The sequence below is a fragment of the Salminus brasiliensis genome, chromosome 4 (assembly GCF_030463535.1).
Source record: "Salminus brasiliensis chromosome 4, fSalBra1.hap2, whole genome shotgun sequence".
NCBI lineage: Eukaryota > Metazoa > Chordata > Actinopteri > Characiformes > Bryconidae > Salminus > Salminus brasiliensis.
This window is the reverse complement of record NC_132881.1, coordinates 35,341,726-35,362,986: the sequence shown is the minus strand read 5'-3', so window position 1 is coordinate 35,362,986 and position 21,261 is coordinate 35,341,726. Positions and strand designations below refer to the sequence as shown.

The 21,261-nt window shown below is 37.9% G+C and overlaps 1 protein-coding gene across 1 annotated transcript in view; it reads left to right on the top strand.

Annotated features, from left to right (window-relative positions):
- Positions 1 to 1,824: 1,824 nt before the first annotated feature.
- The window catches only part of col17a1b (collagen, type XVII, alpha 1b), a 22,983-nt gene continuing 3,546 nt past the window's right edge, over positions 1,825 to 21,261 (top strand). The window contains exons 1-49 of the mRNA XM_072678191.1: positions 1,825 to 1,879; positions 2,167 to 2,217; positions 2,441 to 2,551; positions 3,221 to 3,457; positions 3,696 to 3,743; positions 4,208 to 4,237; positions 4,422 to 4,469; positions 5,904 to 6,050; positions 6,390 to 6,566; positions 6,766 to 7,182; positions 7,263 to 7,415; positions 7,576 to 7,665; positions 8,195 to 8,239; positions 8,368 to 8,535; positions 8,646 to 8,903; positions 9,733 to 9,783; positions 9,889 to 9,915; positions 10,045 to 10,071; positions 10,146 to 10,208; positions 10,334 to 10,438; positions 11,894 to 11,956; positions 12,165 to 12,200; positions 12,294 to 12,347; positions 12,465 to 12,500; positions 12,611 to 12,646; positions 12,735 to 12,797; positions 13,051 to 13,086; positions 13,170 to 13,241; positions 13,914 to 13,940; positions 14,054 to 14,089; positions 14,228 to 14,263; positions 14,794 to 14,877; positions 14,983 to 15,018; positions 16,127 to 16,210; positions 16,311 to 16,394; positions 16,562 to 16,603; positions 16,688 to 16,759; positions 16,870 to 16,929; positions 17,054 to 17,080; positions 17,181 to 17,240; positions 17,390 to 17,455; positions 17,535 to 17,582; positions 18,063 to 18,185; positions 18,308 to 18,415; positions 19,187 to 19,549; positions 19,650 to 19,769; positions 19,859 to 19,963; positions 20,790 to 20,942; positions 21,050 to 21,190. Of these exons, the coding sequence (XP_072534292.1) occupies positions 1,825 to 1,879; positions 2,167 to 2,217; positions 2,441 to 2,551; positions 3,221 to 3,457; positions 3,696 to 3,743; positions 4,208 to 4,237; positions 4,422 to 4,469; positions 5,904 to 6,050; positions 6,390 to 6,566; positions 6,766 to 7,182; positions 7,263 to 7,415; positions 7,576 to 7,665; positions 8,195 to 8,239; positions 8,368 to 8,535; positions 8,646 to 8,903; positions 9,733 to 9,783; positions 9,889 to 9,915; positions 10,045 to 10,071; positions 10,146 to 10,208; positions 10,334 to 10,438; positions 11,894 to 11,956; positions 12,165 to 12,200; positions 12,294 to 12,347; positions 12,465 to 12,500; positions 12,611 to 12,646; positions 12,735 to 12,797; positions 13,051 to 13,086; positions 13,170 to 13,241; positions 13,914 to 13,940; positions 14,054 to 14,089; positions 14,228 to 14,263; positions 14,794 to 14,877; positions 14,983 to 15,018; positions 16,127 to 16,210; positions 16,311 to 16,394; positions 16,562 to 16,603; positions 16,688 to 16,759; positions 16,870 to 16,929; positions 17,054 to 17,080; positions 17,181 to 17,240; positions 17,390 to 17,455; positions 17,535 to 17,582; positions 18,063 to 18,185; positions 18,308 to 18,415; positions 19,187 to 19,549; positions 19,650 to 19,769; positions 19,859 to 19,963; positions 20,790 to 20,942; positions 21,050 to 21,190 (4,579 nt within the window). The remainder of the gene's footprint in view (positions 1,880 to 2,166; positions 2,218 to 2,440; positions 2,552 to 3,220; positions 3,458 to 3,695; positions 3,744 to 4,207; positions 4,238 to 4,421; positions 4,470 to 5,903; positions 6,051 to 6,389; positions 6,567 to 6,765; positions 7,183 to 7,262; positions 7,416 to 7,575; positions 7,666 to 8,194; positions 8,240 to 8,367; positions 8,536 to 8,645; positions 8,904 to 9,732; positions 9,784 to 9,888; positions 9,916 to 10,044; positions 10,072 to 10,145; positions 10,209 to 10,333; positions 10,439 to 11,893; positions 11,957 to 12,164; positions 12,201 to 12,293; positions 12,348 to 12,464; positions 12,501 to 12,610; positions 12,647 to 12,734; positions 12,798 to 13,050; positions 13,087 to 13,169; positions 13,242 to 13,913; positions 13,941 to 14,053; positions 14,090 to 14,227; positions 14,264 to 14,793; positions 14,878 to 14,982; positions 15,019 to 16,126; positions 16,211 to 16,310; positions 16,395 to 16,561; positions 16,604 to 16,687; positions 16,760 to 16,869; positions 16,930 to 17,053; positions 17,081 to 17,180; positions 17,241 to 17,389; positions 17,456 to 17,534; positions 17,583 to 18,062; positions 18,186 to 18,307; positions 18,416 to 19,186; positions 19,550 to 19,649; positions 19,770 to 19,858; positions 19,964 to 20,789; positions 20,943 to 21,049; positions 21,191 to 21,261) is intronic.

Below are 21,261 nucleotides of genomic sequence, written 5' to 3'. Positions count from 1 at the left end.
GGGGCAATGATTCTGTAGAAGCATGACAATGTATTTGAGTTCTTAAATCATCCTTTACAAGCAAATAGAGCTGTACACTTCAAAATAAAGGTGCTTCAGCAGGTTCTTTGAGCAATGGCATAAAAAAACTAACATAAACCATAGAGAACCATATAGATGTGTGTGAAAAACATCTCTTGGTGTACAGATTTTTTACTCTTGACATGTCTCTAGAGTGTAGATGGTTCAGTTATACATGATAGTGGAATTTAGCGAGGCAGAATATTCTATGGTAAACGATACAGCTTGGCTTCAGATTGTGAGTTGTAGCTCTACACTTGAATAGAAACGGAAGAAAGGTGTTGTAAATTTGTCTGATTTCTGAACAAACTGTGCGGCCCATTTTTCCACAGCTGTGTGTACATTACAAAAGATCAGACTCTTTCTTAATTGAAAGACCAGTGGTGTAGTTGGTGGGCTTGGTGATAGATGTTTTGAAAGGCAGTATTGTGGGAAGTCTTTTGTTCAAACTATTGTGCCCTCAGGACAGATGTCTTATGATCTACTCTGTAGATCTACACCGCTTTTGTCAAACATTAAAATAATCTTATATATATAAGCTGGACTACAACTGTGTGTTTTGACTGAAGTAGTTGTGCAGTTGTGTGCTTGCAGTAGCTGTTTTGAACAGAGCTCAAAAATGTTCATGAGGTCATAAATCTGAAACATATTACTTATCTAGCCAGCGAAGTCGATGCGCAATCAGAAAATAACATGATGGCTGCAGCACTCAACCACAAAAATCTACAAACAGAAACGCCCTAGTAGATGGAGGGGGTAAGCCTCATTTCAGTGTCAGTACTGAGCACATCAAACTATTTATTCACCCATTTATATTGAGAAAAAATTACAGTGGCGATGTTTTTACCTTCATTCAGTAAAGAAGTAAAAAACAATATTGTTACCAGTGTCGGGTAGAGTAGCTTAAACCCATACTCAATATTTATCCTTCTATTAATAATAGAAAAAAAAATCCTAGGAAAAGAGTAGCAGTAAAAAAGTATCTGGTCAAAAAAGCAGCAGCACTGCACATACCAAACCTTGTATCTCCAAAATGGAAGATACCTGGAAGTCAATGTAAAAATATAATTTATGTATTTATATATAATTTATTAACTAATTTCAGAGCATTTCTGTTGGTCTATTCATTACATTTTAACACAATTTAAAGAACAACTGTCAGATTCACATTGTGCCATTTCATATTCATATTTTGACATTTTGGGGGGACAGTAATGAACAACAAAGCAGTCAAAACTGGAGGAGGAAGTTCTGAATATAATATGGATAAAAAATGGACCCAGATGATGTTATCAGTTGAAAAAGGAAAGGACTCAGGAAAGTGCAAATTCATCAAAAGAAGTGCTTAAGGACATGTAACTACTACTAAGTAAATACTCCCTACCTCTGCTTATTACTTATGTGTTACTCATCAGCTAGATGCTGACTTACCTTATTGTCTGATGGAGAGTTATGTGACCAAGTGACAGATATGTTTTAGATAGATAAAAAAAAAAGACTATATGGCTTGAATTTTAAATGTTGCCAATTTTGTGTGATTCACATCAGCACTCGTGAGTATTGAAAGTACATGCAGTATATTATATATGGCAATATAACCATGTCAGAGAAGAATATTAATACAATTGATATTTAATAAAATAGAATTAGTACTCAAGTCAAATTATTACTGAGGTGGTCATATTCTGCATTGCTGTGTGAGTTTATTAATCATTTGTATTAAATCTAAAATGTAGGTATATTTATATTTACAGTTAGCATGGGATGGATTCATTAACCAGGCAAACAACTGATTCTGGAGGAAGTTCTGGAGAGAGAGGTGAGGAGCTCATATTCATGTTGCCTAATTTGACTCTCTTGTTTAAGTCTGAAAACACAAAAGAGCGCCACCCTGTGGATGTTAAGCATTGTAACATTGCTGTTTATGTAAACCTGTGTCTAATCGTTTTTCTACGTAAGTGGAATAGAGTTAGTCTGAGCAGTTAGAGAGCACCATCATGTGGTCATGTAATATTATTACAGTGTACTGATTTACGCCCTTTACCTTTTTGAGTCCTTTACAGCAAAAATGTATTGATTCATATATTCATATATTCATTCCTCCAGTCATAACTGAAACAACAGTTTCATCCAGCAGACTCACATCTTTACCACCAAGTAAGACACATCTGCTGTTCATTTGATTTCTCTGTGCATCATTTTCCCCCTTTCTTTCTTAAGTCTTTTGATTTATTTGCTATGTTTTTTGGCACTAGAGGACTTTCTGTTTATAGAATTGTAAATGAGAGTCTGATTGAGCGTATAAAGATGTATTATGATGTATAAAGGAGACATGAAAACTGAGTGTGAGTGTGTGTGTTTTTTTTTTTACTCCTTTCAGAAGGCTTCAGTGGATCGGGCAGTAAGAGCATGTCCAGCAGCTCTTGGGGAAACGGCTTTGAGAAGAATATTCTGACTCAGAACAGCAGCAGCAGCACTTACTTCTCATCCTGTACGAATGTATTTAAAATAGTTCTTTTTCAGTATTAACCTCCTCATATCTGACGACTACATTCAGTATGATGAAGGCAACTTTCCTTAGAAAAAAACTAAGAAGAAATTTAAGACACTAAGACACTTATAAGAATATTTTTTAATGCATTTAGAAAAGGACCTTGAAAATTCTCTAAAGAAAGTGATGATTCAATTCATGTACATATATGTCTAATGGATTATCATATAACAGAAATGACAGAAATTATTTATATACATAATGGGTGATCATATAACAGAAATTACTGAAATTAACTTTAAAAATAATTAACTTTATTTTAACTGATTTGAGGAGAATTGAGGAGAAAGGTTTAGCCACATGGTTAGATTTTTGTTATTTGTGCTGAGAACAGCCCTGAGAACATACAGCCCAAAAAATTTACCTTTCAGACATTGATGGATTAAGACAATTCTTTAGAACACGACAGCTTGGCTTGGTCAAACTTTGCCTTGTGGCTGACAGCTATATTCCCTACATTACCTTTAATATTACACATGCAGCATGTAATCATTAGCTAAAAGCTGAATGACTGTGTCAGTTGATAAACTGTACAGTAAGATGATGTAATGCAGTGTAAATATGTTTGCCATACAGGCTTTATTCTGAAGTGAATTTGCTCTCCTCTAGCCTCTGTGGGTGTGAATGCAGGAGGGTCAGGGTTTGAGTCTGGCCTTTACATCGCCGATGAGTCCAGTGGGATCAGCAAGAGTGGAGGAGGACGAGGAGGCAGTGAAAGTGTGTCTGGGTCAGGCTCAGGGTCAAAGGTCAGATCCAGTTCTTCAGGTGGAGTGAGAAGGACACAAGGCTCTTCTCCTGCTTTCTTGGAGAGGAAGAGTTTGGCCAGTCACTCAGGAGGTTATGATGGTGAGCCTTGTTGATGAGGGATTAGAAGTGCTTATCGGAAGTGTGTCATGGTTTAGTCCACAGAAGAAATATGATAACATCTAATAATAAAAACAATAATATCAAATAAAAACATATTTTATAAAAATTATATATATATATATATATATATATATATATTTATTTTTTATTTTTTGAAAAATCTATTTTCACGCTTTATTTTTTTTGTGTTCATTTGATCTTTGGTTTTTATTTTTAGGAAGTTCAAGTGCCAACTCATCACCGGAGATTACAAGAAAAGATTATGGTAAGGAATTCAGTCTTCTATGAGTGATTTGTTTTGTAAGCTTCATTAGTGATTCATTGAGGGCACACCTAGAGTTCTCTGAGGGCGCACCCAGTTAAAGCATTAAGAGGTGTAGTCAACTACAAAGGCTTCATGTCCATTATATAATGTTCTGTCTATAACCAGTGATCACAGACAGCTTAACTGCCTGTGTGCTTGTTGGCTGGGTCCCTTTGCAAACAGTGTCTTCCCTCAGGGTACTGAAATACTTGAAACTCTTCATTACCAGTAGCCTCCTTTAAATACAATGAAAGAGTGTATATATATATATATATATTAGACCACACTCTTTTAGACATGTGCTGGTCTCCATTTGCATGGGAATATGATGTGTGGATATGGATTAAATGTATAAAAACATAAAATAAATTCATGCATAAAAGAATAGAGGCTTGGAAAAGCTTATAGATGTGTGTTCTCAACAGGTGCATCAAGAGGAAGGTCACAAAGCAGAGGTCAGTATCTTTGCTAAATACACAACCTTCATCTTACCATGTAGTGGCAGTGTGTTTCAGTTAATTGGGTTTAGTCAGTCTGCTTATACCCACTATATATGTAATACACCCAGAACAAGCAAGGAGGATTAAAACCTGGTATCTAGTATAACACTGATCTAATCTTTGTCTTGTGTCTTTTCAGAGAGTGAAATCAGGGCAAGATTACAGAGTGCATCTCCATCAACCCGATGTAAGTTTGTCTTCAGACTGTTTCCATTTAAGTTTCAAAGTTTGCTGAATTGTCAGGCATTTCCTGTAGACCACACTGTCTGTTATTCTCCAGGTCTCAGATTTGCTATTAGAATCAAAGCAATTTGGGCATTTACAGCATTTGGCAAATGTCAAAAAAGACACATAGAAACAAGCAAGCAGACTGTGTCATAATAAAAATCACTAATAGAAACTGGCTGTGTCATAATAAAAGTCACTAATACAATGAAGCTGACCACGTCAAAACATGTAACTGTTAGAAACAAACTGTCTTAATAAAAGCCATTTTCATTTAGTACAAATGAAAAAATAAAACGTCAAAGTAAAAGTCACAAATACATTCATACATAGCGGTACCACAAAATATTTTCAAACTGAAAGCTAAAAGTCTGAGATTTGTTTCCCTTTTGCTGATCCAAAATAAATATGGAAGAACTGATTTAGTTTTGTTATAATTTATTGCTGTTCGTGATTATTAGTTAGCAAATGTATAAAACAACCTCAAGCTAAATTTAAAAACTGATAGCTACATAAGTTATTTGGTAATTGAGTAATTGATTAATATCAATTAGTCGATAATTGATAGATTATTCGGCTATCGTTTGTTGCATTTATTTTTCTGAGCAACTGATTCAAATGTAAAGTTGCTCTAGATAAGAGCATCAGATAATTGTGTACTGGTTCAAAAGAAATGTATGTACACTATATGGACAGAAGTATTCAGACATCTTTGTCATTCTTTGGTTCTTATGAAATCAAGGGTATTTAAAAGAGTATATATTCTTTTGTTGAAGAAAATATCTCTACTGTCCGGACTTGATTACTTTCAGTGACAGGAGCGTTACTGAGGTCAGGGTGTTGGATTATCATCACCCCACCTCATCCCCAACTCATCCCGAAAGTACTGGATGGAGCACCATCATTCCAGAGAATACAGCTTCACTGCTCCACAGCTCAGTGCTGGGGGGCTGTATACCTCGCTAGCCCACGCCTGGCATTAGGCATGGTGCGAATAGGTTTATGTTTATCTGCCCCAGAGAGTTTTGTTCTATTGGCCTGTACTTCTCTATTGAGACAAGACAAGCTGTGTGAGTGCATTTACACATCTGTGTCAGCAATGTGTGCAACTTCGCTGAATACATTCGAAAAAAGAGGTGTCCACAAACATGTGGACATATATAGTGTGTATGTAATGTTTTTTCAGGGATTTTTTTATCAAAGGTTCTTTGGTTTGTGGAGGAGAAAGAGCCCTTGTTGTGTTGGAACTCTATCTTCAACAACAAAAGCACATACATCCTCCTTTCTCCTACAGTCTTTTGGCAAATTCAGTGGCCACCATTTTGTTGTTGTAGAGGTCACACAGAAGCATGCAGAAGGTTAAGGAAAATGATTCATTTGCACTGTCTGATTGCAGGGACGGAGCTGGATGATGTGAAGAAGTTGCTGAAGGGCAGTCGCTCTTCCAGTGTCAGTCCAACACGCTCCTCCACCTCCTCCACCCTGCCTGTACCCCGCAAGGCCACAGTGGAGACTAAGATTATTAAACAAGGCTCCCAGACTGGTATGACAATCACTCAGACTGACAGACTGGACATGTTGGTTGACTGAAGTTTGCTTCTTTAGTTTTGATCTAAGGCTAATGTAGCCAATGTAGCTAGTTGCAAAGCACGTCAATGAGCAAAGTAATCTTGCCTATGTGGTTTTTGACACTGACGCACTGTTAAATTAGACATGAATACACCCTTTACTGTGGTGCTACTGCTGTTTATAGCTTGATAACTGATAGTACAGTGTCAGAGGCCACATTTCAGATGATGTAACAGTTTGGCACAGTGTGGGACAGTGTTGTCTCATGTTGTTAACTCACTTTTTAAAATATGTATAAACCTTTTCTTTCCAGTCTCAGGGCAGTATGACAGCACTATTCTGGAGTCAGCACTCCCATCCTACACATGGACCAGCGCCACATTGCCTTCTAACATCTCCACTGGATCTGCCTTTGGCTATCAAAGCAGCACCAATAACATGTCTATTGGATCGTCTCTTGCAAACAGCACCGCACCATCCTCACTGTCAGGTTAGAATGAACTGCATTACACTTCTAATGTTACCAGTAGATGACAGTAGCATAGAGACAAAGCTGGTGGCAAATAAACCACAGTCTTACTTACAGGTTTTGTAAGAGATCCTACTGTAAAATTTGAATTCCCATGCTGGAATATGAATCATTATTATTCATTTGCAGTAACACGTATCCAATGTCTTTTGGTTTGCAGTGTATGGCTTCCAGAATAACCTTACCTCACCATCGAGTGCAGTTCTAACATCTAATGGAGTTAACACATCATATGGAGTCAGCACTTCTCATGGAGTCAATACATCTCATGGAGTGAACACGTCTTTCGGAGTTAACTCAGGCACTGGAGCTAACACATCTTATGGAGTTACTACATCTTATGGTGTTAACTCATCTAATGGAGTCAACACATCTAATGGAGTCAACACATTCAACAGTGTTAACGCACATTCAGGTAGGACGATGTCTGATATACGAAAGAGAAGCAAACCAATAGAACCAGTTCTGGATTCAGCATCATTAAAGTGTGTTTGTGCAGGATATGGTGTGCAGAAAAACCTCTCCCAGAGTGTAAGTAGCTCTGGTGTTGTAAGTACAGGAGTCTCCACTTCTGCAGGTAATTGTGACGCTATATAGATCACCAGCATTGTTTTTAGCTGTTGCAGAATTGCTGAATTGTCCCCTTCCTCTTTTCAGGCACTACTAAACAGTCTGCCAAGGATGATGTTCCTCGAAAATACATCATACTTGAGAAGGAGAATATTCCCTCAAAGAGAGAGACAGAGGTGCTTATTCTCTCCAAGGACAGTGGAAAGCACTTCTCCAGCAGCATCCTCAATGGGAAAGGAGGTGAATGACATTTGACAGTGATACATGAGTGTGGTCATGATTATAAATAGATATGATTTATATGATTATAGATACATATGATTTTTAATGCTGTGTTCTGATTTAAATGCACTCATGTTCTGACATATGAATGACACGAACATGAACATGTGCTTTAAAGGATCTGTTTCCGATGTTTCACTGAAGAAGGAGACCTTGACAACTAGCTACACCGAGGCTGCTCCTGTCAAATCCGCCTCAGGCTCCTACTGTAAGAATTTCAAAATTTGTGTTCAGAAAAACTGGTTTCATTCTGTGGCAGTGGCAGTTTCAACTACTCTTTTTACTCTATTTTAGTGATAAATAGTGATCTTTACTGTTTAGTTGAAGGTGGTGTCATTCATGGATGCAGAGAGATTAATTGCATTGAGTTAGGGCAGCACAAACATAACAAAACCCAATGCATACTGTTTATTAGAAAGCAAAGCTTACATGATTTACATGATGCTTTCAAGAGTTACTAATAACACTCTTAGTGTCATTTTTAAGAGGAGATGTGCTACAAAAAGTTCTATGAGCAATGCCGTAGCCATTTTCTCAAAAACTTAAAGAACCTTCTATTGATGTAAATGTTCTTCACACTTACATATCTCTGTTCTTTATGGACACTAAAGTGGTTCTTCTATGGCAGTGCTTTTTTAACCCCTTTATTTTTAAGAGTACATGTGTGAGCTTTCATGCCAGACTGTAAAAAGTAAATAAAATACATATATACATATATCTATTTTTCCCTTTCTAAGATGGATCTTCAATGGCACCAACAAAAGATAAAGCTACATATGCTGGTAATGTCTATCTTTATTGCATGTTTGTTTTTATTGTTGTTTGTTTGTTTTTATTCTACTGTAAAAGCTTCAGGCTGATTTGAATCTGTACCTTTTAGTAACTTAATTTTTTTTCTCTCCTGTTGCAGAGATCCATAATGATAAGGACTACGGCAAAGGAGGAGGGGGCTGTTTTGGCTGTGGTCCAAGTTGCTGCTCCTGGTGGAAGTGGCTGCTTGGGCTGCTCCTCAGCCTGCTGCTGCTGCTCGGCCTCCTGTTTGGACTCATCGCTCTAAGCCAAGCCCTTAGTAAGCAAGGTGTGTCTTTCTTTTATCTTTATTCCGCAGTACAGCATGGTTCCTGTCTTCATTAATACACAGAAATAGTGTTAGTAGATGAATATGTTTACCTATATTTTCTTATACAGCTGAAGAGGTGAGTGTGCTAAAGGCCCGAGTGGACGCTCTTGAGAACCTGTCCTCTAGCGGCCGGGCCCACACCAGCAGACTGACTGGCAACAATGACATAAACAGCATGCAGGCTGCCAGATACACGGACAGTGGAGTGCTCAGTACGGATAACAATCTGAATCTGGGAGCCATTGATGCTTCTTCGGACACGGCTGCTCTACAGAAGACAGTACAGAGACTAATGCAAGCTGAGATGCAGTCTGAGGCATTCAGAGGTACTGAATACAAACATGTGATATTTGTTTACATATGCAAATGCACATACATTCCAATTATATAGTGCATTTTGATCGAGGGTTAATTGCTCAATTGCTCAACTAGTTAATGCATTCAGCAGATGATTCACTTTATTTAAATTCTTTGTGCTATACAGCTAACTATAATTGAACTATAAACAGCTGTGTCAGATTATCAATGATTAACATTCTAGTATTTAATATATGCCAGGATCTATCATATGTTGGCACTGTCCTGCAAAAACCATGTATCTCTAATTTATCTGGCAAAACTAAGAAAAAAACTTTTAATGAAAGTCAATGTACATCTTATATTTTGGAGCATTTTAGTGGCCCATCCTGACATGTGGCCACAATGTAAAGAACTGCCAAATCTACATTATGTGAAAATGTGAAAAATGGCAGAATTTTGTTTTTTTGTTTGGAAATAAGTGCTCAAATAATAGTGGTAACATTTATTGAATATGAAACTGTAAATTAAGCGGGATACATAAGCATTTCTGCATATTGCTCCTGAAATTACTGATTAAGTAATAATTTTAATGTAAATTTTAAAACATGAATTTTATTGTTTTAATTTATTGTCTGTATGTGTAATATGTGTTCCAAATATTGGAAATAGTGCCAAAGTTAGAAAAACAGGGATTGCATTCATTAATGCTGCTCACCAAAGCTATTCAAGCACTAATAGAAACCCCCACGTGGCAAATCTTCAGCCTGCTAAACATAAGTGAGTAAATGACAGGTATGGTGCTTTAGATCTTAAAAACATACTACAATTTGCCTTTTTTCTTTTATATAAATACAGCCAGTTTCGCTTCTTCAGTCAGAGGGGACAGAGGACCACCAGGACCCAAAGGTAAGACACAGAACACATTTAGTGTTATCAGATATGACCGTTATAAGACCTTTTTGTCGTTTGTCATGATCTTGTAAATACATCTAACACTAATTATGGTTTCAGGTGACACTGGAGCACCAGGAGTCAAAGGTTTGAATGAATGATCTTACTTTCTTTCACTGTCACTGTAATTCATCACTGCGTTCTATACTTACTGTTGTAAATATATTTGCAAGTGTGAGTGTACAGCATGGCTAACATACTTTAAATGCTTTTCAGGCATTGATGGTATTCCAGGGGCACCAGGTAAGTAATTGTGTTGCCCAGATTCAGTATCTTTTTTGTTGTGTTAGCTATACTGACATAATGTACTTTTGTAGGTCTTCATGGAGCAAGAGGAGATCCAGGACATGAAGGGCCAAAAGGACAAAAGGGAAGTGCAGGTTAGCTCTGTCTCTGCTTCCTAGAAGAGAAATCAGGTCCTGTTGACAATTAACAGCTCTGTTGACAGCCCTTTATAACAAAAGAAGTGTTAGCTTCACTCTCTCATCTTTATGTTTTTTTGCAGGAGAGCATGGTGCAGAGGGACCACCCGGACTTAGAGGCAGAGATGGGCTTCCAGGGCCCAGAGGAGAGCCAGGCCAAGCAGGCTTTGGAGAGAAGGGTGAAAGAGGTCAGACTCATGTGCATCAGTGAATTACATTAAACCTGTGTGAACACATATTTGTTAGCAAAGATATCCTTAAATTCAATAGTGCAATTCATGCATCATCGGACAGTGACACAATTTTTATTGTTGTGACTCTGTATTCCTGTACTGACCCCTTAGATCTGGAATTATGAGATACACTAAGTGCTGAATGTTTAACATTTAACATTAAGTTTATGGGGCACTTAGAAGTGTAAATATTATCAGTGATTCTCAGTGATTTTAGTCCTGTTTGAATGCAGCATGTTTGTCATTTTCACAGACTTCACGCTCCCCTGTTCTCTAAAACAAGCCATAAAAATAACCTCAGGTTATAGCAATCCCTGTAGTAATCCCTATAATAATCCCTCAAGTCTGGGCAAACCTCAGGAGTTGTATGAAGTAGTTACACCATACTTTATAGGCGTATTCTATAGCCTACATACACATGAACAAGTGACTGTTAATATTCTTACTGAAATTTCATTATTACTATATGTGGGTTATACAATTTTATGGAGGTGATGGCAAAGTGTAAATGGAGTCTCCTGTAGTAAAACTGCATTATTCATGTAAAACTAATCTCGTCCAAATAGCTTTAACTTTTAGTCTAGCACCTGGTTTGGCTTTCTTATGCAGAGCTTTCCCTTCTGATGTGTGTTTAACTCCACTTTGGTAATGTTAGTCAGCTGATGTAGTCATTTTTGTAGTCAAGTGATTGGACGTCAGAGAGAAGAGACGGTCAAAAGCAATCAGCTAGCATTAGCTTTAAGCCAAGCACTAATACCTGCTCACTTCCCTGACTTGCGCTTTACGTCTTCACGCTTTACATCTACAGACAATAGCACAGACAAAGCCTTGGTCACGAGACCTGGTTCACGTTGCAACCCATAATCCAATAACTAGCAGAAAAACCAAGGTGGTTTTTGCTCTTGCCTGTTTCACAGCTTTATTTCTGGAAAGGCTTTGGCTAGAAGTCTGGGTATATGTACATTTTGAGGACGTAAATATGAAGTGGTTGCGTAACTGCTTTGGGGTTTTGGAATCGGCCCATTTTACTGCACTGTTTTGGTTATGTTGGAGTTTTTTTTCAGTGAAGATACAACTGTGTTTGAGGTTCACAATATGTAATTTCCATGCTCTAACCTCCTCATTATTCAGCTATGCCAAGCTAAATACAGTGTTCTCACAGTGATTGTTTAAATTCAGATCAAATATACTGGCACACAGAGCCAAAACAATAAAAAATGAACAAAATGCTAAATGATCATTTCTGGAAATTATTAAATCACATTTTGTGAATGTTGATGATGTTATGACTTTGCTGAAATTTAGCGGAAAAAAAATGTAAACAAAAAAATGTTAGGAACATCAAGAGCAGATTTAGACTGTAATGTAAGATCCAGTTACTTTTTTAATATCATTATTGCTGTTTTTTAGGGCCTGCAGGGGAAGCAGGAGCTCGTGGTCCTCCTGGTCCAGTTGGTCCACCCGGTCAAAAAGGTTCATTTAGAGTTTAAGTAGTGTTTGGTTGTTTGTTGTGTGATTAGACATTATTATATATTGGTGTACTTAATATATAACATTTGAATATGCTCTGAAAACATATTTCATAATAAATTATTTTAATTATTGTTGATTTTATATAATAATAATAAATAATAATTATTATTGTAGTTATTTACAATTATTGTTGACATCTGTTCTTCAGGTTCTGCAGGTATTAATGGCCTTTCAGGTATACCAGGTATGCAGTGTTACTCCTGCAAACAAGCTGTATTAGTTATTATGTGAAGCTTTATAAAAATGAATGTAACAAACTGTAATTTGTGCTGTGCAGGTGAACCAGGCCCACAGGGCTTCAGAGGAGAAATAGGACCTACAGGACCTAAAGGCAAGCTAAATGACTGTGATGCTTAATATTTCATCACTTATCACTTCAGAAATCAAAACAAAAAACAATAATTTGTAGAATATATTAACTTTGTATGTTATTTTATTTTTACTTTAGGGGACAGAGGAACTTCTGGACCACAAGGAATTAAGGGTCTGTCTCTAGCAATACTTTAAGCATCTACCATTTGTACTGCACCATACCATTGCTAGTTTAGATTTTACAATGTAGCTTATTTTAAAATGTATCTATTTTTTTTATAGGTGATCATGGTGAAAAGGGAGACCCTGGGGTACCAGGTGCGTGTTTTATTACACATTCAGATTGTCTTTTGACACTGCTTAATCCTCTGTGATTTAATCTTTTATAATTTATTCATTCCATCAGGTTTCGCAGGGCCTCCAGGAAGAAATGGACATGCAGGTGAAAAAGGTGCCAAAGGCTCAGCGGGTAAGCAAAAGACATACCCAATTAACCCAGCATTAATTAACAGCTATTACGTTTAATTAGTCATTTCATGGCTTTAAATAAAAGATCAGCCTAATACCTTTACTAACATTACGCGTTATAATTCTTTAAATGCACTGTCAGTGTTTCATGCAGAGTCATGCATATGTTGTTGTCAGGAAAAATAATTACTTATGAAGGTGAGTGCCTGTTCTAAACAATTTTTTTCTTACACATATATTTTACACATTATTAGGAGCACCAGGCACTGATGGAGAAAAAGGACAAAGAGGTGAGTTATATACTGATCATTTATTATTTGAGCAGTCTAACACCTCAGACTTCATTATATTGATGTTTTTTATTCATTCTAAGGTGACCAAGGATCAATCGGATTGCCAGGAATCAGAGGTCCAGCTGGGCCACCTGGTGATATTGGACCTCCAGGTATATATGATGTATTTTTGCATCACTAGAATAATAATTCTTTGGAATATATGCTTTTTTTAGCAGTAATGTTTGCAGACACCCCACTGCTACATACACTGATTAACCTCAACATTAGCATGATTGACAGGTTATCTTCATTTACAGTGGCATCTTTCAAGAGGTGCAATATTTTAGGGCTCAAGTGAACAGTCAGTTCTAGGCTTCCTATGTGTTAAAAGCAGGAAAATGGGTAAGCTTAGGAATCCGAGCCACTTTGACAAGGGCCAACTTGTGATGACTAGACGACTGGGTTAGAACATCTCTAAAACACCTGGCAGGTCTTGAGGGTTTTTTGTGGTGTGTAATGCGACCCATGGAGTCCCCACCTCACAACTTACAGGACTTCAGATGTCTTACAGAGTTCATGCCTCAAATGGGCAGATCTGTTGTGGCAGCACAAGGGGGACCTACTGAACATGTAATGTTGTAGCCGATTGGTGTACATTCTCTGCAATCAATGCTGAACCAGTGCTTGGTGTTCAGTTTCAGCACTTCCTACCAGAGCATTTAGTCTGTTCACCTGAACTAATTGCAATGTTGTGTGAAAGAGGAATGAACTGTAAAGCCCAGTGGAAGATTGGGTTTGAAATGTCTTTGTTTCAAATGTGTCTATTGCTTTTCTTAATCTAGGAGTACCAGGGCTTCAGGGACCTCCAGGTAATTCATTAACCTAATGCCTTCTAATTTCAATACTGTATGAATAGTTGTTGGATATTCAACACCTTTGCAAAATGTAAATGTCAACCATAAGAGTATTTCACTTCTTACAGGAATCGCAGGAATTCCTGGCCAGCCAGGCATTAAAGGTTTTTATTTATGCTCTATATCATTAGAATATAAGAATACTTTGCATGTGATAATATATTATTAAGAATAAAAACTGTTAGTTATTCCAGTGTTATCATATGTGTCGTTACTCTGTTTCCTATTGAAATATATTCCAGGTGAAACTGGAGAACCTGGCAGAGTTATCAGTGCAGGTAAGCCAGGATGTGACAGACATTTGATCATTACTATAGGACACTATATGTCCAAATGTTTGTGGACACCCCTTCTAATGAATGCATACAGCTATATTGCTGACACAATTATAAATGCACACACAGTGTCTAGTACCTTTAGATAAGAATTGCCAATAGAAAAGGTGCCAGATGTGAGCTAGAGGTGTATAAAGCCTACAGCATTGAACTGTAAAGCAGTTCTGTGGAATCATGGTGCTCCATCCAATACTTTTGGGATGAGTTGGGGAGTTGAGGATGAGGTGGGGTGGTGATTATCCAACATCCTGACCTCACTAACGCTCTTGATGCTGAATGCAATCAAATACTCAGTCAAATTTTGGAATGTTTCAAATTGTAGTTGGGGCCTTCCCTGGACAGTAGAAACAGCAAACAAACTCTTTTTTTAATACCCTTGATTTTGGAAGTAACAATTAATGAACAGGTGTCCATATGGTGTATATTGAGTGAAAGCTTCTTTGAAAACTGATTTCATACATAATTTGAATCAGCAGTGGGATCTAGCTCTGTGTCAATCCCTGGACCCCCTGGACCCCCTGGACCTCCTGGACAAACTGGTCCTCCAGGACTGTCAGGTGAGTCTGTGAATTGATTTACAGTATGGTCTGATTTTATTTGCCAGGGTACGTTGCTCCGACTATTCTGCTGTTTTAACTATGTGTGTTTGTGTGTTATTGTAGGTCCTGTTGGTCCTGCTGGTCTTCCTGGACAGCCTGGTAACTTCTAGATTTAATTATGTTCACAACAATGGATTTTTTTATGCAACTGATTTACATTTTTTTTCTATTAATATTTTTTCTAATCTCACCATTGAAAACATGGCTGGTGCTTGTTGTTATGTTAGACTTTAATTTCAACTATTGTCTGAAGACAATCAGCCAGTTAATGCTGTTTTAAATGAGTATTTTAATGTTTATATTAGATTATATTAGGTTACAGACCTTTTTATACAACCCTTTTATTTTTTTTTGTGGTGGACTCGTGAACAAAGATGGTGAGCTTTGCACTGACTGCCTGTTTATGTGGCCGCAACGACTCACAGAAGCCAGGTTGCATTGCATAGCTTTGTTTTTAGCCATGTAACAAGAGCATTGTAAATATACTGTCCTCTCTATGTCCTCTCAGTTTTAGCTTTTAGCCTAACATCTGCTCAGATTTAGAATTTGCCCGTTTTAGCTCTGTTTTGCTTATGCTAGATTTTCTTTTTAATGAAAAGACAGCAGTGTTTTAGGTTTATGTTATGCTATAAATGAATATGCTATGTTATACAGTTTTCCATTTTTGGACACATTTTAAAACATGCATTAAGCTCTCTATTCAGAGTATGGATTATTGTCTTTAAATAGTTGTCATTTATTGTCTTCTAGTGCATAAAATAACCACAGAGATATAAGGAAATAAATTTCCTTTTCCTGTGTGCAGCTAGTAAAATCTGGTTCAACTCAGTTCCTCAAGAAAACATCAGTGAATCTACATATTATCAAACTTATGAATGTGGTCATCACTGTTCTACAAGCCTCTTTGTCTGTTAATGTGCATGAGACCTCATAATGAAATGCTTAGTTCAGACCTCTTGTAAACAAAGGGTTAGTGGGGCCATTGTGCAATCAAATGCAATCAATGAAATTCATTTGGTCCTCTGAAGTCAGTTTGGCTTAGGGTTTACTCTTTCTTGACATCCTCATTTGAAAACTAGATATTTTCTAAATGTAATGCAAATTAACCCTACCAGTCTGGCAGTAATAGTTGATAACACAGCCTTTTCCTAGCTGAGTCTAGAGGACCCATTGAATATTTAATTAATTTATTCATTTTTTTGCACAGGTCCTAAAGGTGATAAAGGTGAACAAGGAGAAGCTGGAATCACTGTGGAAACCAGAGAGACTGTCAGCGCATCTAGAGCTGAGAGTAAATTCCTTGAACATTCCTCTAAATAAACAAACAAATACAAAACAACAACATTAGTCTAAGAAACAAATATAACATTTGTACACTTTATCTCTTTTAGGACAGTTTAGCTCTTCAGGTTCTTCCCAGGTTATTCAGGGTCCACCTGGGCCACCTGGTCCCCCAGGGCCTCCTGGACGCCCAGGTACATGAATGTTTCCATTGCATGCAGAATTATAAAGAAACACTCTGAGACCCCCGTGGCTAGTCGTTGCTGTGAATGTTGTTTTATGAGTTGTTTTATGAGTGATTTAATGGTAAGTGTGTTGTCAGAACAATCAACATACAATATGTTTTGTCATTCTTTTATAGGAGACTCTAGGCCTGGACCACCAGGAGAACCAGGTCAACCAGGTAAGACTGATTAAGTTTGAGATGTTCAGTGAATCAAGTTTTAACACTGAAACTGAAACTCACATGTCCACTGCTGCTTCATAGGATATGGCAGACCTGGACCAAGAGGAGAAAAGGGAGATAGGGGAGATCCAGGGAGTTTTGTGCCCAATTCAGGTGAGTTTTTCTGAAGTTTGATCAAATGTGGTGTTAAATAGGATGAGGTAAACTATTTCTTATCAGGAATAATCATTAACATTTTCATTGTTCTTAACCTTACAAAACAGGGACATTTTTTGCTGGACCACCAGGACCACCTGGGCCTGCAGGTTCTAAAGGAGATACAGGTGAGACTTTTGATTGTTGTGAATCTAAAATTACGTACTTTGTCATTTTATTATTATTATTATTGCTGTTGTTGTTGTTAATAGTACTCTTTGTCCTTATCTTTGGCATTATCAACTCTTTTAGGAGCCCAAGGACCAAGGGGATACCAAGGTACCCTTCTAACAGAGACTACAGTTCAGATAAACATTGGTTGTTTTAGATTCTTCACTCATGATCTCATGCATGGTGCATGTGTTGTTTTGCTTTGTAGGGGAGCCAGGTCAGCCTGGCCTGCCTGGAAGACCAGGAGGATCAGGAGAAGCAACCAGATGTGAGTTTAGCCTTTTTTTTAAGCAAAGAAATATAAAGTAGTTAGTAATAATAATTATCATTAATAACTCGTTTGCCCAGTTGACTCTGTAAAATAACAAACAACTGAACGAATTCCTGTTGATGTTAATTTGATGTTAATGTTTGTAGACTCTGCTTATGGTCCTCCTGGGCCACCAGGGCCTCCAGGGCCAGCGGGCCCACAGGGCCAAAAAGGTAAATTAAATCAAATATATATCAAATCAAATTAGTAAGAAAATGACATAATATTTAATAACCTACTGATATTTCACAGGTGATGATGGAATTCCAGGCTCCCCAGGAATCCCAGGAACATCAAGAGGTAAAATGAATGTTGTCATTATATCAAGGAGAAATTGACCTTTTCTTTGCAGATTAAAAATCAGCGTTTCAGCTCCACACTTGACAGGTTAATCAGATGGAATTTGAGGACTTTGAGAAGCGAAATGTGGTTATGTGTTGCTGTTTCTAAGGCTCTTAAATACAAGAATCTTAACCATCCAATTAATTTTGTAAAAAATGTTTTTAGTTATTGTAAAAAACGTACGGTTCACAGAAACATATTTGGAGCACCTAAGCTTGCGGAACCGAAGCTGACCCACTACCTCAATTTAGGACATTTAGTAGCCTTGAGCATGATCATCAAAAGCTAACACACTGGATGTTGAAGACGGACACAGTAATAGAGTGAGAAAGAGGAAGAAGAGAGCAGGAAAGGAAATTATGACGATCGTTACGAGATCAAAGCACCGCTCAAAAGATAAGAACTAGATGTTAATTAACAAGACCATTTCATTCCCAGGTTCCATTGCACTTGGTTCTCAAGGACAGCGTGGCCCCCCAGGCCCTCCTGGACCACCTGGGCCTCCTGGGCAGTCTGGATCTTCTGCTGACTATCGCCGTTATATTGTCGAGTACATGCAGAGTAAGTTAAACTGCTCTGTTTTAAAATCAAAATCTAGAACATACTCAACATTTCTGCAGAAATATACTGTATATAGAATTGGGACTGTGTTTTCATGTGAAAATGATACGGATCATCATCAGGTGACAGCATGAGACAGCAGTTGTCCAGTCTCCAGGGCCCTCCTGGTCCTCCTGGGCCTTCAGTGTCCATCGAGGATGTGGCTGCTCGGGTCATCGCCTATCTTCAGCGTAAGTCTGTAAAGTTTGAAGAGTTTCTGATATTATCAAAGCTAATTAAACAATTTTCTACCATCTCAAAAGTCTAATGTTGGGATCTACAACCCAGTATACTCTATAATTAATCATCTAAAGCTTGTCTGAAAGAATTGAAAAAAAGAATTAATATAAACTAAATTAAATACACCACAACATATCTATACCTATAAATAAAAAAACAACATTTAGACCACTCCTAGATAAAGCAAATAACATTAACTATCTGATACCGAACCGTGAGTTCTCATTGTCAAAATGTTGGATGTAGGAGAAATAGTCAGGCAATCTTCACAATGGCAACATCGGGTGTTGGTACATCACCTTTATCTATAAATATTGTTTGAAAGAAAATTTGAAATATTGATATGTTCATATTTCTTAATATTTAACTAGATGCTTTGTTTTTTCACTTCACTGTATATGCAATAGCAGTTCCTTATATGGTCGTGTTGCTCCAAAACTGTGAAGGAATTTTTTTTATATAGGTAAACCTTATGGGTTGACACATATGCAGTCAACACTCATTAATCATTTGATTAGATTAGATTAGATTACATTCAACTTTATTGTCATTGAGAAATTACAACTACAAGCCAGTGAAATGCAGTATGTGAACTGCAGCACAATGCATTAACTCAAACAATTGAGTTGTGGCTGAGCCACCTTTGTTGTAAAAGAGTCAGTTAGTCTATATCACGTGTATTAAACCTAGTTGCACAGTAATACTGTAAACCTTTGTTGTAGGTTCTGGATTAATTGTCGATGTGAGCGGCGGAGCGAGTGGTGGATTGACTGGTGGCGAAAGCAGTGGAAGGCGTGGTGGATTCAGCAGTGGATCGAGCGGTGGATTGAGCGGTGGCGAAAGCAGTGGAAGGCATGGTGGATTTAGCAGTGGATCAAGCAGTGGATTGAGCGGTGGCGCAAGCAGGGGAAGGAGTGCCGGATTCAGCAGTGGATCAAGCAGCGGATCGAGCAGTGGATCGAGCAGTGGATCGAGCAGTGGATTGAGCGGTGGCGTAAGCAGTGGAACGAGCAGTGGAACGAGCAGTGGAACAAGTGGTGGAACAATTGGCTTTTCTGTCAGTGACATAATTGCGTTACTACAGAGTGAGTATTACAGAAACACTGTCAGAAACACTGATACAAAACTATATTAGGTGTTATGTTTCAACTTTTATTAACATTTTTTTTTGTTTTTGTTCATCAGGGGATGATGTTAGGCGCTATGTAATTGGTCCTCCAGGACCACCTGGCCCACCAGGAGGTGTAAGTCTAGCCAACTTAGACACACAAGAAGTGGCAAACTACGTCATCAGAATAATGAACGGTGTGTTTTTTTCCAAGTTTTACATAAATCTCACTTTGTTAAGAATAATTTAAGTGATTTTGCATTTTGAATTTGTATCTTGGTTTTAGAGCGAGGGCTGACTGGTAGACCTGGAGCTCCTGGTCCACCTGGTCCTCCTGGACTTCCTGGCCAACCAGGGTCTTCTTATAGTGACATCACTGCTTTGATTGAGAGTAAGCCTGAGTTTCTTTTGTCAACTTGACTTTGTTTATACATTAAATGGCTCAAACATAAATTGTGATATCTATATTTTACTTAAATTCAACTTGAATAGGAAGAGACTTTACACTTCAATCATTCTTTTCATTGTCATTAAACAAATCAGTAACAAAGTCTGAATTTGAGTATGCACTCATTTAGAAGCTAGTGTAGTGCATCTTGTAATAAAGGCAGTATTGTTTGTTAAAAAGAGGTAGCAAACATGGAAGCACGCAAAAAGCTCCTCTCATGTCAGGTGCCTCATGTCAGGTATCTCATGTGTTAAACCCCTTCTGCTCCATGACTTTTATTACATCCTAAGGGTTACTAATTGGTAACTGCATGCAAAGTAATGCAAACTGGCCGAGTTGTTCCTAAGTGGTGAGGGGAAAAGACATGAACCACTAGTGGTTCTGAAGAGTTTAGGAGGGTTAATCTGCAGGACTGTCAGGAATTGTGAGGTGTGATAGTATCAATGTTAGGCTAATTTTCCCAAAATAGCTTCAAACCATGCCTAAAAATAAAAAATCACATTATTTAGGTGTCAGTTAGAGCTTTGTATTCAAAATGTTAAATTCTTAAAGATTGTTGGCATGTTTTTCCCTGTTTCATCCTCATATGTCCACATTCAGTATGTGTAACTGCTGTTATTATGAGCTTATGTCATCATTTTTAATAAAAAGAAAATGGGTATTTAAAGAATTGTATTACAAAATTACATTTTCAAGCTGTCCCAGTATTTGTAAAATTCATGAGAACTGTTCCTCCTCTAAATTTAAATATTTTCTCTGTCTGTATCAGGATCAGGGCTTGGTGCAAATGTTGGTCGCCCAGGTCCTCCTGGTCCTCCAGGCAGACAGGGCCCACCTGGCCCAGTTGGTCCCCGCGGCCCTTCAGGCCCTTCGGGCTCAGGTTCAGGGTATCGGCTTGAAGATATCCAGGTGTATCTGCAGAGTAAGTTCCTCGGTGTACATCACTCTGCTCTTTGCTCATCTGAACACAATATTTAAAATCTCATGAAGAAAAGACTGCACTCTTTTCATTGTGTTGATGTCTTTTAGATTCTGGCTTCTCTGGTCGTCCTGGCCCACCTGGCCCCCCAGGACCTCAAGGGCCTCCAGGGAATTCAGGGGGCATGGTTTCATACGACAGAGCAAGCCAAAGCTCACTTATTCGTGCAGAGCTTCAGGAGTACCTCAGCAGTAAGTTCATCATCTCTCACAACAGTGATCAGTTTACTGACGTGATGATTATGGAGTGGTTGTGTGATACT